This window comes from Trichoderma atroviride, chromosome 6, assembly GCF_020647795.1.
Source record: "Trichoderma atroviride chromosome 6, complete sequence".
Taxonomy (NCBI): domain Eukaryota; kingdom Fungi; phylum Ascomycota; class Sordariomycetes; order Hypocreales; family Hypocreaceae; genus Trichoderma; species Trichoderma atroviride.
This window is the reverse complement of record NC_089405.1, coordinates 3,276,924-3,292,756: the sequence shown is the minus strand read 5'-3', so window position 1 is coordinate 3,292,756 and position 15,833 is coordinate 3,276,924. Positions and strand designations below refer to the sequence as shown.

At 49.2% G+C, this 15,833-nt stretch overlaps 5 protein-coding genes across 5 annotated transcripts; 2 read left to right on the top strand and 3 right to left on the bottom strand.

The window, feature by feature from the left end:
- Window positions 1-83: 83 nt before the first annotated feature.
- On the top strand, window positions 84-1,608 carry TrAtP1_011712 (uncharacterized protein; the record flags this gene model as incomplete). Its single annotated transcript, XM_014084797.2, has 2 exons — window positions 84-1,002; window positions 1,072-1,608. 2 exons carry the CDS (start codon window positions 84-86, stop codon window positions 1,179-1,181), a joined length of 1,029 nt encoding a protein of 342 aa, XP_013940272.2. The 3' UTR covers window positions 1,182-1,608.
- Window positions 1,609-2,117: 509 nt separating this feature from the next.
- On the bottom strand, window positions 2,118-3,131 carry TrAtP1_011711 (uncharacterized protein). The gene has a single exon (XM_014083312.2). The coding sequence runs from the start codon at window positions 3,054-3,056 to the stop codon at window positions 2,316-2,318; it is 741 nt and encodes a 246-aa protein (XP_013938787.1). The 5' UTR covers window positions 3,057-3,131; the 3' UTR covers window positions 2,118-2,315.
- A 912-nt stretch (window positions 3,132-4,043) lies between these two features.
- On the bottom strand, window positions 4,044-5,842 carry TrAtP1_011710 (uncharacterized protein; the record flags this gene model as incomplete). The annotated part of the gene is made up of 3 exons (XM_014083290.2): window positions 4,044-4,924; window positions 5,013-5,143; window positions 5,265-5,842. The coding sequence occupies 3 exons, from the start codon at window positions 5,840-5,842 to the stop codon at window positions 4,044-4,046; spliced, it is 1,590 nt and encodes a 529-aa protein (XP_013938765.2).
- Window positions 5,843-10,483: 4,641 nt separating this feature from the next.
- TrAtP1_011709 (uncharacterized protein) lies at window positions 10,484-11,187 on the bottom strand. The gene is made up of 3 exons (XM_014084796.2): window positions 10,961-11,187; window positions 10,817-10,902; window positions 10,484-10,763 (listed from the first exon to the last, which is right to left on the bottom strand). Exons 1-3 carry the CDS (start codon window positions 11,133-11,135, stop codon window positions 10,722-10,724), a joined length of 303 nt encoding a protein of 100 aa, XP_013940271.2. The 5' UTR covers window positions 11,136-11,187; the 3' UTR covers window positions 10,484-10,721.
- Window positions 11,188-15,162: 3,975 nt separating this feature from the next.
- On the top strand, window positions 15,163-15,777 carry TrAtP1_011708 (uncharacterized protein; the record flags this gene model as incomplete). Its single annotated transcript, XM_066115228.1, has 3 exons — window positions 15,163-15,385; window positions 15,570-15,682; window positions 15,760-15,777. The coding sequence occupies 3 exons, from the start codon at window positions 15,163-15,165 to the stop codon at window positions 15,775-15,777; spliced, it is 354 nt and encodes a 117-aa protein (XP_065971326.1).
- Between the last annotated feature and the right edge of the window lie 56 nt (window positions 15,778-15,833).

Sequence of the window (15,833 nt, the reverse complement as noted above, 5' to 3'; positions counted from 1 at the left end):
TAAATGGATCTGTTTGTAATTTGCATCCCTGGACTAACCCTCTGCAGGCCAAGATATATACGAGAAAGTGGCTTTGGAAGTACATGCTCTACTTTGAGCGTACTAAAGGCAGCCAAAAGCTCCAAAGCTGGAGCTCAGCCGGCGATCGTTATCAGCTGCGCTCTTATCGCTGCCTTGTCTTATGTAATCCGCCACCTAAGCTGGTCTCTGGACCTTTGAAACCACATGTCAAGTCAAGCAACTCTAAATCTCGAGTATCGCGTCACTCTCTCCAAAGCGTCATCCCCGTTACAATTTCCTACGCATCACCACCACATCTCTGCGATCGACCATGGCGCAATACTACAACCAGTACGGCGCCTCTGCATCGCCCTCAGCGACCGAGAACCTCCAATTCTACCATGGCTCCTACCAGGCCGCGCCCTCACAAGCCCCCCCCGGCCAGCTACGGCGTCCCTCCTGGCGGCGGCTATCGCGAACAGACCGGCCTGAGGACGGGGTGGCTGGCGGCCTTTTCCGCAGAAGGCTACGACAACGAGCCGTCATTACGAGAGGAGCTGGGCGTTGACTTTGCACACATGCAGGCCAAGACGCTTGCCGTCCTCAACCCGTTTTCTCCCATCGAGCGGCTGGAGCATGTTATGAACGACTCTGATTTGGCTGGGCCTTTGCTGTTTGTGATTCTGTTTGGCGCCTTTTTGCTTTGCAGCGGGCAGGTCCACTTTGGCTACGTTTACAGTCTGGCGGTTATGGGCTCGAGTACGTTGTACATGATTCTCGGCTTGATGACGCCCGACACTCCGCAGGGATATCCTGGGGCCGAGCCCACGGCTAGCACACTGACGTTTACTCAGAATGCTAGTGTGCTGGGATATAGCTTCTTGCCGCTGGTTCTGACGTCGTTGGTTGGTGTGGTCATGCCTCTGGACTGCATGGCGGGATACATCATTACGAGCTTGGCCATCTGCTGGTCGACTTCAAGATCAAGCGCCATCTTCTGTGGTGAGTACGATTGGAAGCTGAGCAAAAGGAAGATTCTTGGTGGATGAGTTTATAGCTAACTTGTATTAGCCGTCGGCAAAATGAAGGATATGCGCGGACTGGTGGCGTACCCAGTCGCCCTGTTCTACGTTGGATTCGGCATCATCACCATCTTCAACAGCCGAGGAAAGGCGCAATGAGTTGACGGAAGCGACTATGGGTTAGAGGAATTATTGATATTGGAATCGGATATGGGAAAAGCGCACTACGAGGGGCGAGGGCTTGGCTTCCTCTGAGATGTAGGAATCGGGGGATCATGTCGGCTTGTGGCCCTTGCCACTTGGCAGCTTGGTACAGTGGGAAAAGCACCGACTTTACTTGGAGCGAAATCTTCGGCAATGGTGCAAAATCCTCGCCACGGAGCGGAGAGAAGACACATAGAGGTTTATAATGGAGTCCTAAAACGTTGTCAAGCTAGCTTTTCGGTAGCTGAGCCCCCAGCGAATATCGTATAATAAATAATTATTTACGAAGCAGATGTGCCTGGTGCTGCTATTAGGGTATTGTGAAAGCTGCAATTTCCAAAGCTTGTGAGATTCGAACATTATAGCTAGCTACCGTTTGCCCTCCGACGCGGGCACTTGTTTGCCAATATGAGTACTGCACCGATCCGCACCCACATGGAAGGGAATGCCTATAGATCGATATCAATACATTGGAGTAAACAGTGTTGATCAAGATGAACCGACTCCTTATTACAACGATGTACATCGTGATGGGAAATCCCTCCTTTGCTTCTATAATTTTGCTGGACTGAACACTAATGGACATGAAGGCATGCATTGGCCTGATCTGATGATCGTTTATTGCAGTCGAACTTTGGGGATGGTTCTGCGTCGCCTGCTTACACTGAGGGACAGCCCACTGTCCATACAATCGGTGACGACAACGGCAAAGATGTTGCACAGACTCGAACGAATCAGACAATAGGAGCACGACCAGATGCTTGGAAGATAATCGACGCCTTGCCCAGATTGATGGACATTATCGGCGTATTCATGACTATTACCTAAACATCAAGTCGCAGTTCTCTGTCCCTGATGTAGCCTCACACTTTTTTATATAGTCACATTCTTCGAGATGTAATAGATCAAATTCGTCATTACTCATAAACTGAAGCCTAGATAGTTTACAAAGCAAAAGCCCCCTGCTCTTAATTCCCAATTGGTATCTTCCATAAACTCAAACCAAACTCATATCGTTAATCGTACACTGCATTCTGGTAGAACATAAAAAACACCAGCACGCTTTCACATCGTCCCTCTCGTTATCGCTTAGGGGATGACTTTGCGGCCAGTAGCATCAACCGTAGTGGCAGATCGACTATCCACACTCGGGTCCAACTTGTTCAAAATGTCATGTCGATGAGGTCCTGCTGTCGTCGGTGCTGGTCCTCCCACTCCAGGGGGAAAGATGGGTTTGGCATTTCCTCCAGTTCCCATGGCTCCTCCGGCACCAACTCCAGCGCCGCCTCTAGCCGCAGCTCCTGAGCCAGCTCCGGTGCCGAGTCCTACTCTTCGGCGGTGGTCTGCGTCAGAGTCGACTCGCGGATCAGCAGCATTGGCCAGGCGAGAGGTGTGAGGGCCATACGTGCCCTCGGGAGCGTTTCGAGGCACGGTGTTGTTGCCCGGAACGACGTTTGTGCCCATGGTGTAGTAGTTGCCGGCGTTGGGCAGCGTCGGATCGACGGCATTGCCGCCGTAGGGGTTGTTGCCGCCCATGGCGCCTTGGGCTGGAACTCCGCCGGCCATTCCTGTGTTGTGGTGAGCACCGGTGAGGACCTGCATCCCGCCCGTGCCGCTGTCGACGGTGGGATCCAGCTTGTTGAGGACGTCGTGGCGGTGCGGCCCGGCTGTGAAGGGCGCCGGACCGGGCAGGTTGGCGTTTGCGGCGTTTGAGGCGTTTGCGTGCCCGGGGCCGGAGCCGTAGGTGGGGCCGGGGCCTGCAGCGCCGGAAGCTGCGAGGTGTTGCTGCTCAGCTGCGAGCGCCTGGTTCTTTTTGCTGGAAAGAGGCATTGTGGTGTTGTGGATTTTGTTTAAATTTTTTTTTTCGTTTGGTTTAATTGTCGTAAACAATGTTTGATGTTGTTTGAGTATCTAAGTTAAAAGCGCTATCCCTGCCTTGCACAACCGTCTTTATATAACCACTCGGGCGCATCCCGTGGCAAGGCAATGACATGCATCCATGATGTCGACATGACGGCCCATGGTTCACGATAGTCCCCACCAAGCCTGACAATATCCAAGAAATGGGATTCCTATCCTGGCTTTTGTGTGCCGGATCGAGCAAACTGCGTCTTCTCAAAATCTGGGGGTTCCTGATGTGGCGAATTCGCGACGATCATGACGTCTCCACTAGCTGGCCTATGATGGTAGAGCCAACTTGTTTGCGGGCGATGGCACCAGACGCGTATTACTGGTAGTGGCACGCTATATGCAGATCACTTTTAGACCATGGCAAGCATGGCAAGCATGGCTTGATTTTGACTTTACGGGTACCTATCGACATTGAGTGATGTTGAATTATCGTCGTGATTTTGGCTCTTTTGGGATGATGACGGTGCTTTACCTCCCAACGACGTCACCATGACTGGGCTTCTATGTAAAAGACGTTTGGCCATCACCGGTTAGATGGCTTTTAATGATGAATGACTAAGCTTTTTTTTATTGGAACAAGACTAGATACTGTAGAAACTCTCTTTCTCGCTTATTTTTTCCATGATATACAACATGAATTTGCAGGCCCGCTTCTCCCAATGTAGAGTCTTTCAAATGACTAGGGTATATCATAACACAACACATTTCCAGTACTTTCCAAAGTAGCAACCCGCAGAAAAGAAAAACTATGAAACGATGACAATCCAAAGAAGACTGTTTATGACGAAACCGTCCGAGTGACGAGCTTCTACCACACTCAATATACCCGCCCTGACGTCCGTACTCGCATGCTCAAAGAAAGGAACTCGTCGCGCTGAAACTCAAAAGCCAGGCCTGGGAAAGGGCCTATTCCTCACCCGTCTCCCTCTCTGTCGGAGCCTGGCTCTTCTGTTCAGCCGCCTCGACGGTTTGGGCCTCGCCCTTCTCCTCATCCGCCAGCTTCACGCCCGTCTCTCCGTTTGAGTCGCTCCTCTCGACGCCAGCAACAACGCCTTCAAAGCTGCGGCCACGTCGCTCGGGGCCAAGCATGACGGTCACAAAGATGCCCATGGCGATGATGGCCGTGGCAATCCCCATGACGGGCCCGTACGCCTCGGCCTTCTCGCCGCCCTTGACGGTGATGAAGGTGTGCTCAGCGATGGCGTTGACGAGCTGGGCCGAGGGCGACGAAATCATGTTGCCCAGCTGGTACGTGACGCCGGGGAAGGACGACCGGAAGGCCGGAGGAGACAGCTCGTTGAGGTGGATGGGGATCACGCCCCAAGCACCCTGGACGAAGAACTGCATGAAGAAGGCCGTGGCGCACAGCGCGGCCTCGCTCTCGGGCAGGATCCAGGCGGGGATCAGCAGGGCGGACATGAGCGCGGCAACCATCATCAGGCGGCGGCGGCCAAAGAACTGGCTGAGGTAGCTGATGATGGTGCCGCCGACCGAGGCGCCAACCTTCATCACGATGGAGGCGCGCGACGCCCCGGCGTTGTCCAGCTTCTTCTGCGTCAGCATAAACGTCGTGAACGAGTCCTGCGACGTGTGCGAGTAGTAGTTGAACCACGTCATGAGGATGACGCAGTACACGAACATCTTCCACTCCTGGCCGAGCATCGTCCGCGTTTCGCGCCAGAAGGCGCCCGCAGACGAGGCTTTCTTGCCCGCCTTTTTGGCGTCCAGGAACTGCTGCGATTCGGGGAAGCATATGCGGAGCAGGCCGACGCCAATGGATAGTCCCGCTGAAGCCACAAAATGTTAGGCTCGATTCAGAGATGTAAAATATAAAACATAGACAAAGAGAAACTCAAAAAGCTGGGGCAAACCAACCTCCGATCCAAAAGACGGTTTTCCACGATTCGATGCTGCCTCCAACACCGAGATTGGCGGACGCAGCCAAGACGTAGCCTACCGAGTAGCCCTGCTGGAGGATGCCCGACATCAAGCCACGCGCGTTGGATCTGAAAGCCAAGAGATGTTAGTTGCCTGGAAGCGGAAAAGACAAAACGCCACGTACATGTCGACTCGAGCAAGTACGACAAGAAAAGGGCCTGGATGGCAAAATGAGGAACTGCTACTTACGGGCATTGCTCCAGCGCCATGGCGATGGCGTTGCCGTACACGCCTCCCATGAACAGGCCAAACAAACTCCGCACCGCCAGAAACTCGGTGAATGTCCCGCAGTAGATTGTAGCAATCTGGAGACATCCCAGCACCAGCATGTTGAAGACCATGGGCCATTTACGGCCCCATTTGTCTCCAGCAAGGCCAAAGAGGGCAGCACCGGCGGAGCGGAGCAGCAACGTCAGGGTTATGGCCGTTGTGATGTCCGTCTTGGACCGGCCAAAGTATTTAGACAGCTTAACTGTCTGGATGGAGAGCGCGTGGAAGTCAAACGCGTCGGCCGTCCACGCGAGCCAGCCGACGATGAAGAAGACCCAGTCTCTGAGCGTGAGCTGGGCCAGCAGCGAGATGGGGTTCTGGATGGCATCTGGCTCGTGCCACTCACATCTCGTCTCACCGTAGGCATTTGTGAGCACTACGCGCTGCTTCCACACGAAGAGGTCCCGCCATGACTGTTTGGCCGTGGCGAGGACGCCTTTGGCCAGGTCGTCGGCGGGCTCGTGCTGTGTTGAGGGGGTGCTGGCGCTGTCTGACATGGTTACCAGGACTGATTTGGTAGCCAAAAGGGAAGATGGGAAGATGGGGAAGAAGACAAAGATGGGAAAGTATGAATGGTGATGAGTCTGGATGATGATTTTTTTTTTGTCTTGGAGTCTGCGTCCAAGAAGGGGGTATTTATATGTATAGAGACGAATGACAAGTGGATCGACGTCGACCTGAACCAGACACGTTGGCTTGATGAGATCAAAATCGGAATGAAGCCCGGCCGAAAGCGACGAGAGTTTGATGTATAAGCTTTTCGGAGCAACAATACGATATGGAGAATGGAGAAAGAAGAATGTCTAATACGCCGCACTAGCCTGGGGGGCTAGACATTAAAGCGTGTTGCTACAGCAAGATCATCAGGGTGAAGGCTTTAATGCTGCCCCATATCTGAGCGGGCGTATAGTAACATGGCCTCTGAACCAGCTGTTGAAACTCACCGTGGAGGGAAGTAGACATGCAAGTTTTCGGGGCTTCTTTTTCTTTGGCTGAAATGTGGCTGGCCTCGATGAGTCTGGACTTGTATAAACTTTTTCCTGCCCGCCTTATCTACCATCCAGGTTACAGTTTTAGATTTCTTTTCCCCGAAACAACAAAGTCTGGACAGATCGCTTAAGAGGTTAAACAGCCACATCTCAACAAATCTCGGCCGCGTTTCGCTCATGACGGCCTGGAGAGAACGGGGAGGCAAATCTGGAGGCGTCATCCGAGGAATGCGGGGGATGATGTGGAGGGAAATATCTAGGATCGGATGGAGAGAGGGGAACCACAAGCACGGAGGGGGCACTATGCTTTTTTTGAATCTTGGAATCTTGGCACCTAAACCGGGATAAGGCCGCGAGAGTTTGGAGAATAGAAATGGTTCGTCGTTTCTAGAATGGACAGACTAAGAATATGAAGGGATGGAGGGCACATGGACGTGACCTACTGTGGAGAAGGACACGATGCAAGCATCAGACGGTAAGCTGTTGTGTTTTGGAATACCGCAGAATGACGAGCCCAGTAGTTGTAGGCTTCCGAATTGGCCCGAATATGAAAGACTAGGGATTTATTTACCTGGCAGTTATCCCAGTTACTGCTTCCGGGGAAAATATGAAGTAATTGTTGCTGAAGCGAACTTTGAGCTTGTTCCGTACCTATATGAAGAGATGGATGTATACATGTACCTATGATAAGCATTAAGGGCGTTGTGCGGCTGTATCTGCTGCTAATGCCCATCAACTTTTATTTGTAGAGCGTTAGTTTCTACGTCTCCATCTCTAAAGTCTACTCATAGATACCTTCTGACTACTCACCGAGCGCTTGTCCATTAAGGCTGACATTGTACCTTGGTATTAAGCTTAAGCGCTCCTTCTACTATCATGGGTTGCATGCGGGGAATACGACCTCCAAGTCCATCGACCAGCTACACTATACTGTTATCATCCATATGGTCCCATATTGGTGCTTGGAGAAATCCCTTGCTAGTTCTGGAGTCACTGTCTGTGCACTCTCAATGAATAGTGACTGGCGCTCAGAAGCGTTGGCTCTTGAGCTAGATGTGTTGTGTGGGAGGACTAGGTTAGAATAGGCTGGAGAATAAGGCCATTTTGATTCGCACAATGTAGCGGTATTGAATGTGGTGTGTACCAAGAGACTTGGCATGGCTTGGCTGTTGTCTGCGAAACCATTATGACAATCAAGGTGGCAAAACTATGAAAAGATTTGGGCTTGATTTGAAACTTCTAATGGGCCTTTTAAACGCAAAGCCTTTTGCCCGATAGAAAGAGAGGCAGGGGGGAAAGCCACAGGTAGCTCGTTTTCCTCATATCCCTCCTTTTTGGTGGTAAATTATAACTGGAAAAAAAATGCTGTTGCATCGCATCCTTAGCCCCTTGGCATTATAACTAGCATGGCTGATGCAGCACATGGTAAATGCGAGGCGTAATTCACCGTTGGTTTAAACAGCTGTTTCAGCCTTTCAATGAATAAGGAAGCAATTCCACAAACAGAAATATTAGATCCTCTAATCTAAACAGAGACGCCTTCAGCGATTGGAGAAAAGGCGTTGTCTGCCTTTGAATACAAGGATACCGCTATCCCTACTTCGTCGTGGAGCTTCAAAGTGCACTTCTCGTGCGACCTCCCCAGCGATTGCTTTCTCTTATGTAGGTACCTTCATCCATGTCTTTTGCCTTTTCTTCCCATTTTCTCACTTTTTTATATAAAAAAAAATACTTTCTTTTCTTCTCTTTTCTAAATAAAGTTGGAAAATCGTTTACCCCAGAATACGGAGGCTTCCGCTAACGCCAACCTTGAATACAAGCTTAAATTCAACGGTTATGTGGGGGTACTCCAATTTTCCACACATGGCAATAATAATATCAATAAGTGAATGTAACAATCACAATCAACTAGCTTAAACAGTAATCCCCCACTTGGAGTCTTGTTCTCCTCGCTTGGCACGAGAATATTCCGGCCGGCAAATGGTGATCTTCTGAACTAAACATGGTGATTAAGCCTAGCCTAGACAATTTCAGGTATGTCGTGCGGCCTTGATGCAGGCACGGGATGCAACTAGATTGACATTATCCTCCCTGATAGCTTTGCGAAGCTCGCTGATGGATTTTGTTTCCCTGAATTCCAAAGATGTGGTATGTACTCCCCTTTAAAGACAAAAAACTCTTTCATTTGACGCATGCATCTGGTAAATTTTGTTGGTATGCTTGCGCACCCATACATCAACAAGGCATCCTTTCATGTATCCGAAATAATACATCACCCCGTCTACCAAGCACGAAGGTTGTCTTTGTCCATATTCGACGGTGGAGAGGCAGGCGATTTCTAAAACGTGGTATGCATTGAGCACAGCCACAGGTCAACATTGGCCGTGCACAAGAAACACACCTTGGATCTTCTCGATTTTCCCGCAGCACAACTGATAAAGGCAAGGAAGCGCCTGAAACCGCTTCTTTATGATACTACAGAGACCATCATCTCAGCAAAAACGATGCCCAAGTAATACGGCATTGCATATGCTATCACCAAGCTTGTAGATGTTAAACTTGTTGCCCGTCATATTTCTTACACTCATTCTAACGGTTTCAAGGTATCATTTTTTGCAAAGTCTGGTCACATAAATGAGCACAAAGGTCAAGGTCGATTCGCCGGGCCAATTGATGGCCACGAGCGCATTGTTAGTGACTTTTCTTTTCATGCCACTCATGGGTTTCTTTGTCTTCTTTTGTTATTTTATCTATCTGTCATTATTGCCCGTCTGTGTAGCCTACACTTAAAAGTGTTTTCATCTTTCCTGAAAGAACACTGGCTCAGATGTTCTGTGAGTTTCGATGTAACTGCTTTATTGAAGTCTTCCCGCCAATTTCAAGGACTTACTGTCCTGTGACAGTGTGTATCTTGACTGTTTCGATCTGTGACGTGGGTTCAGCGGTCTTGGTTTCGCATAATCTGCGTCGTATTGCTGCACTTCTAGAAATATGCCAGCCTTGTAGATGGCGTTGTCGTTCCGCATGTCAATACCTCCATCTACGTGGGAAGTTCTGAATCAGACTTTGCATATAAACAAATTCAGCAATTTGACGTACCTTTCTTTACAGGAAGTTTAGAATAAGATTCTGAATATATATAAAATAAAAAATTAACATGTTGAAGTCAAAATATCATTAGTCAGCCTCGGAGTGAAAGGCCGTGGGAGATGATCTGAGCCTCCTCTTATTTGACGATCAGCGTATTTTGTTAACACATGGTGTGGTAAAGAAGTTTTACTAGAACAGGAAAGTTCCGTGGGATGATCTTGGCAAAATAATAATAATACAGTCTGGAAATTTACGATTCAACAAAACTTCCTGAATGGGAACTTTGCTCCAGATTGAGCCTATCACAATGTTTATGCGTAGTGCTTACTGGGTAGCTTTCATGTTTAGGGTAGCTATAAACCCAATGTTATGACAAGCTGACCAACCCACTCCCTGTAACCTGACCTGGAGTATGGTCGGATTTCATCTTAGCCAAGGAAGAGATTTGTGTTGTGATCAGGTAAATACTATCAAACCCAATTATTATGGCTGAAAAAATTCGCCATTATGCACATACGAGTTCCGAGAAGATTTGGTAGAGATGGCGGTAGTAGATAAAGAGCAACATGTCTAGAATTCTGAAGACGGATTCAATGTTTTAGCACACGATTTGTATAGGTTGAGTAATCCAGAAGTTAATTGTCTGAGTTTGGTTCGAATGAAGTCGAAGAATATATCAGGATTTTATGTGAGTGGTTGTGTTTGATGTCCGCAACATTGTGCGGCATTGTTTTACTATGGTGTTATCATAAGAGGTTGGGCAGTATACCGATTTTGTCTACTGAAACAACAGTCAAGGAAGCTAAGGAGAGGCCTGAGCTTTGTAGGCACTGGTTTCACGATCCTCTAGCTCTGGCTAGAGGCTCAAATAAGCAGCTAAATTTGGATGGTATGGGGTAAGACACTAAGATCGGCACGAGCAAAGCGAGCGACTTCAATAGCGCGCCCACGAGCCAAGTTTACACCAACTTCACCTGTCGGGGTAGACTCTACTGTAAATGATAATCGTAAAGTGTTTGCGTTTTTAAGGGCTTGTAAACTTTCTAAAGAATTGAGCAGGTCATGAGGCGTTTACATGAGAGGCAAGGGTGTGTTGGCTGGATAAGCATATATTAACTAAACACTCACTACCAACCAGTTTTTAAGGGTACATCCGGGTCCAGTCCATCTCCTTGTCCATTAAAAACAAACTGCCCTCCTAATAATCCATCGCCAATGTCATTGTACGCAAGCTTCCTCGAGTTACAGTCCAGTCACAGGAGCGGCCTGATGAAGGCGGTGGACCAGCGAGAGTAATTTACAGGGGAAGAGCATCCTGGCACAAAACACCGAGACCAGCCTGGTAACGAAGTTAGCATCGCTCTACCGTATCACTTGGGGAAGTCAACTTACAATGCCAAGGGTGCAGCACTTGGCCTGGAGACCGACCGTGGCGCAGATGTTTTTCAATGGGTTGAGGGCAGAGGAAACCGTTCGAGCTATATTGCAGTTAGTATGAAACGACTGTCCATTGAGCAAAACACGTCAAAGACTTACGAGTCTCGCAGTCCAGGTAGAGAAGGTCGAGGACACCAGCACCGCAGCACTGGGGGATGTTGTTGGTGACACCAGCAGAGCAAGGCCCGTTGATGCCATCACGCTCGACGACCTCAGAAGCAGGCGCGGCAACGGCCAGAGAGGCGAAAAGGGCGACGAAGGTGGTGAATTGCATCTTGAAAGATTGTTTGAGAAGTACTGTAATCTTGATTGTTCCTGAAGCTTGCGATGGGGATGGAGGGAGAGAGATTCCAACCTGAAGATGGACACAGGGCCTCTATTTATGCTTCGGAAGGTCGGCTCAGCGTCGCGCGTTTCCCACGAGCGTTTGTTTTGTCTGGTAGAAACATCATTGTCACCGCATCGACTCACACATGTCGGATGTGTTTTTTTTTGTGGCTGCTCGGAAGACCATCTTCCGCTCCTTTAGATATTAATGTGAGACCTCCTTGCCTCCTTTGACAGTTTTCGGCCAGTTACTTGTGGAAACTAGCCAGTAGGAGAAAAACGTTGAGCAAACCACACCGTCAGAGCGGAACGGCCTGAATTTTCCTAGGGCTAGATACCTAACGGCCGGACATTATTCCCATTGCCAAGGAGCTGAAAGACATTAAACGCCCGTGAGGTACCGCGTTGGTCAGTGTCCTTATTACTATTTGAGACAATACACCACTCTAGGTGGCTGAATTGGGACGGGAGAGCCTGCTCCGCGTGCAGAGCATGTGAGACATTGGCATCCCTTACATAGATGTGGATATATTCATTGGCTAATGACTGCCAACGTGTTTCCAGACACAAGCAATATCATGACAGAGTGTCTTGGCAGAGGATGAAAAGGAAGAGAACGGAATGGCGGCGGAAACGGCAATATACCGCTAGATGAGATACTGCGATTCGTGTATAAGGAGGCATATACAATGGAAATGACCAACGAAGTTTGTTAACCGAGTGGTTTACTGCAAATGATGGGCCACGTTGAAAGGAATGGATATGACTTGACACACATATCTACAGGTTCCTAGCTTGCCATCCTACAATGCCGATCGATCTTAACAGATCAGAGAAAAACGCATGAGACCTCGCTGTCTCAGGTTCATCCCGTAAGTCTGGGTCAAGCATTATCTCCGAGAATACTACATGCCTGAACTTTGCAAAACGAGGCAATGCGGAGGCAGCATTCATTAGCTCTTTTATTTGTTTGTCAGCTCGACACACATTGTGACTAAACTCTAAATGTGTTATATGTGATAATAATGAGCTTCTGACAGGTATAGTACATAGTTGCCCAGCGGAGAAGTATGCGATATATCATTTTCAAGGCATAGAATGTCAATTGCGCCATCCACATAATGCCTTTCCGTAAAGAAAAAGAGACTCATAGTTTCAATATTAGGCCTCCTTGCATTTAATATTGTGTGTGATAACGAAAACGGAATTCGATCAGGGCCAACTGTTCATCTGACAGCATACAGAGGTCTCACACATGCGCCCGGTGAGAACTGCAGGGTTCATGTCTGTGGCGAGGGAGAGATACAGATATGGTGTACAAAAAGGGAATACTAGAAAAAAAGAGGTCACGCTCAACTCACAGCTTCGCCAAGATGAAATGCTTCGCTCACACGTGCGGCTGAGCCTTGGCACGACGGATCGATGACGGTAAAGGCATCACGCGCAGCGTATTGCTGCTGATGTTACTGAGCTCCTCCTTTTCATCTTTTCCGGACTTAGTTCAGCTCGCATGTTCGCATTTTGTATCAAGCACTGTCGATCCTTGGTATTGAAGAATGGCTCCAGAGAGCAGTTGAAATGCTGACCCCGTGTTCTCTGAATGAATCACATACCACTATACTGCTCGTCCATCGGTCCTTTTTCCGATCGAGAGACTCATGATGTGAAGGAAGCATTATTAATTCTCTCACCACAGAAAAACAATCACAGCCGTTGGGATGTGACGGGCAATGGTATGCTGACATCTGCGCCTACAAACTATGTGATGAGTCTGAAATAGGTACAACTGGCCGCAGTATGCATTCTGCGCATCCTTGTTAGGCTCATGCCGCGACACCATATCCTTGCAATAATCACACCAAACTTGGAACAAACTCAGCTTACTCGTAATTAAACAATCTCGCTTTGCAAATCAATTACTCAGCCCATGCGAATACGTGTGCCTGTTCGTGATAATCATTCGAAAATCAATCCGCCTCGTGGACGGCCCCATCTTCTGAAAATAGATGTTACTACTCCGGCGAGACAATGAGAATTTGTTTCCAAATAAAATCGAGGTCAATACTATTTCTATGCATCTGCATAAAAACGCATATGAAATCCCGGAATTACCGAAAGAAGGCATCAAGAAGACCACTTATACGGCTGAGATTGAATATTTCTGATTGATAGATACGACTTATATTTCCCCTTTCGTTGAGCTGTGGGAATAGTATGGTGTAATTGATGTCAGTTACATACCCCTGAGAGGCTTCTATCCTGGGCCATCTTTCTAGCCACAGCAGACTTTGGATAGTGTTACGCACTCTGGGAATTGAACAATGGGTCTGACAAGAAAAGCTGTAACTTGAATCTCGGAGAAAATGGAGGTGCAACGTAGCACGGCATATCATGCTAGAGCATTTGCAATTGGTAACACGATCTGTATCGCTTAGATCCAGGGAACCTAATCATAACAATAGCAATTGGCTTTGCCGTATGCATAGCAGAAGAGATAGGAAGAGGGTGTTGTGTTTAACCGAGGTTGCGAGGCCTTGGTACCTACTAGGACTCTAATTCAAGCTGGTCAGAATTGCTATGGACGTATGATATGAGTGCAATACAATATCAGTTTAAACGCACATGACCCATCTCAACACTGACTGAGACAGCTTCGACAGTACATATCTACATCACATGAGTAAGATCGAAGACATTTGGGTAACTCATGCAGTAGAGATCGGGATTTACTCGTGCCATCGCTTTCGTTGATGCTCTAGGACTAGGGAATCGGAATATGCACCCACTGCAGCTGAATCACCGCCAACACCGAAAAATAGTCCTTACGTACGCAGCCACCGGATAGACGATGCCACCATCAACCAGTTTAGTCGACGCAGGATTTCAGGCTACATCTCGTCTGATGTGTCGCCCCTCCGCAACCCTTTCCAATGGTGGCGAAGGATTGGCTCACTGACAGCTAAAAATATGCATGTGTGGTTACTGCGCAGCCTAAGTCCTACTCCAAAATAGACAGGCATCCTCGAGATCCGGATGTTTATGGCCAAGGCTGGTCCGCTACTCCACAAAGAAGCCAACAACAGGGGCTCCGTGTTTCTTGGTTCTCGATTTTGGACCAAAGGATCGGTGACGAGGGGCATGAAGGATGCAGGTTAATTAAAACCACGTGTAGCGGAGGTGCACATGGAAACACCACAATGTACGAAATCGCGCATGCGGTCAGACCCGTTTTGGGAGCCTTGCATCATCGAGACGCCTCTGGAGGGTTGGTGAATTGGCAAGGCTGTGACATTTTTGGCGTTGATACATCAATTACTGGATTTGGACCCTAAAGAAGCTGGGAGGATCCTACAGTACCGGTTAATGCATGGATGGTCCAGCTCAGCTGCAGCTGCGCTAAGAATCATCCTTTTCTGCAGCTGGTCCAATGAGGAAGCTTCGGGAATTTGAACTAGGTAGGTAGAGTGTTCTTCAGCGGACAGGAGAGAGCCTCATATGGTCCAGGGCATATGCATATGCCGGACCCTGCAGCGCGCAAAGGCGATATGGGGGCATGGGTTGGTATTGCTCCAAACCAGTACCATCGTCGGCGATATCGTGAACTGCTAGGTGATTCCGCAGGGATACTGAGAATCTAGCACGCTGTGGAGTAGCGTTTGTCAACTTCAAACGGTGTTGAGGGAATTGCCTGATATAGTCCTTGTACCAACGTATGGAGCAGTGTCCGCCCGCGGTGCGAGCCGCAAGCTTGGCATTTGCTGATCGCCGACAGTCTGAATCCGCATGATGCCACTGATTCCGAGCGTCGAGGCTGCTTCATTTTGCGGCAGCATTATAGCATTGCAAGCGCGGTGCTATCGGACCGCCACCTCCATGCGAGAATCTCGAGGCGGCCAAGCTCCTCGGATGTCTTTCTTTAATGCCGACTCTCAGGCAGCCTCGCGGCCGACGCTACTCGCGAAGCAGAAACAGCCATGCGGGAAATGGGTGTAGAGCTCGGCTGGAAAAGCAGGCGGGCAGCGACGGGGCAGGCGGTGCGCAATAAACCGGCTGATGTTGAGATCAAATTGGAGTGGATGCTGGATGCTGGATGGGATCGTGCTGAATCAACGCTGGTCTGGTACACCGTATCAAGGAGGACGGAGTATCTACTGGCCCGGCCTCTTGGGTTGGTTGGCGCTGGCCTGATTCTACAGCGTTTGTGTTGGCAGGCACAACCGCTGTAGGCCCTGTAACCAGCCATCCCAGCAGAGATCGAGGTTGGAAGCATCTTGTTTCTCCCCATACATCTACAGTACTACTAGTAGGTAACAAACTCTTTGGCCACCCTGCTGCCGACATCATCAGACATCATCAGACATCAGCCCCGCCACTGCAACAGGGTCCTCGGGAATAGAGTATTCCGGCCAGCTGCAGCTCTTCGCCGCTGCATTACCGAGAACCAGGCTGTACCGTACGAGGACTGAGGAATACTGTAAAGGCATTGGTAATGCGGTAACCGTCTCCTCGGCCAACTGGCCATTCCCAAACGACATGAGATGACAGCAGCTAACTTAGACGCCACTCACCAGTGCCTACGACGTGTCTGAGGCCCCCCCTTTGGCCGCCAAGCCGATGAAGAGCCCGACGGCGAGTCCCCAGCGAC

Excerpts from the sequence above, each read along its gene's own strand:
- TrAtP1_011711 (XM_014083312.2), bottom strand. The coding sequence starts at position 3,056 with ATGCCTCTTTCCAGCAAAAAGAACCAGGCGCTCGCAGCTGAGCAGCAA.
- TrAtP1_011709 (XM_014084796.2), bottom strand. The coding sequence starts at position 11,135 with ATGCAATTCACCACCTTCGTCGCCCTTTTCGCCTCTCTGGCCGTTGCC. Across the intron at positions 10,903-10,960 it reads CTACCTGGACTGCGAGACTC|CTCGAACGGTTTCCTCTGCC; the intron begins GTAAGTCTTTGA and ends ACTGCAATATAG. Across the intron at positions 10,764-10,816 it reads AGTGCTGCACCCTTGGCATT|GCTGGTCTCGGTGTTTTGTG; the intron begins GTAAGTTGACTT and ends CTTCGTTACCAG.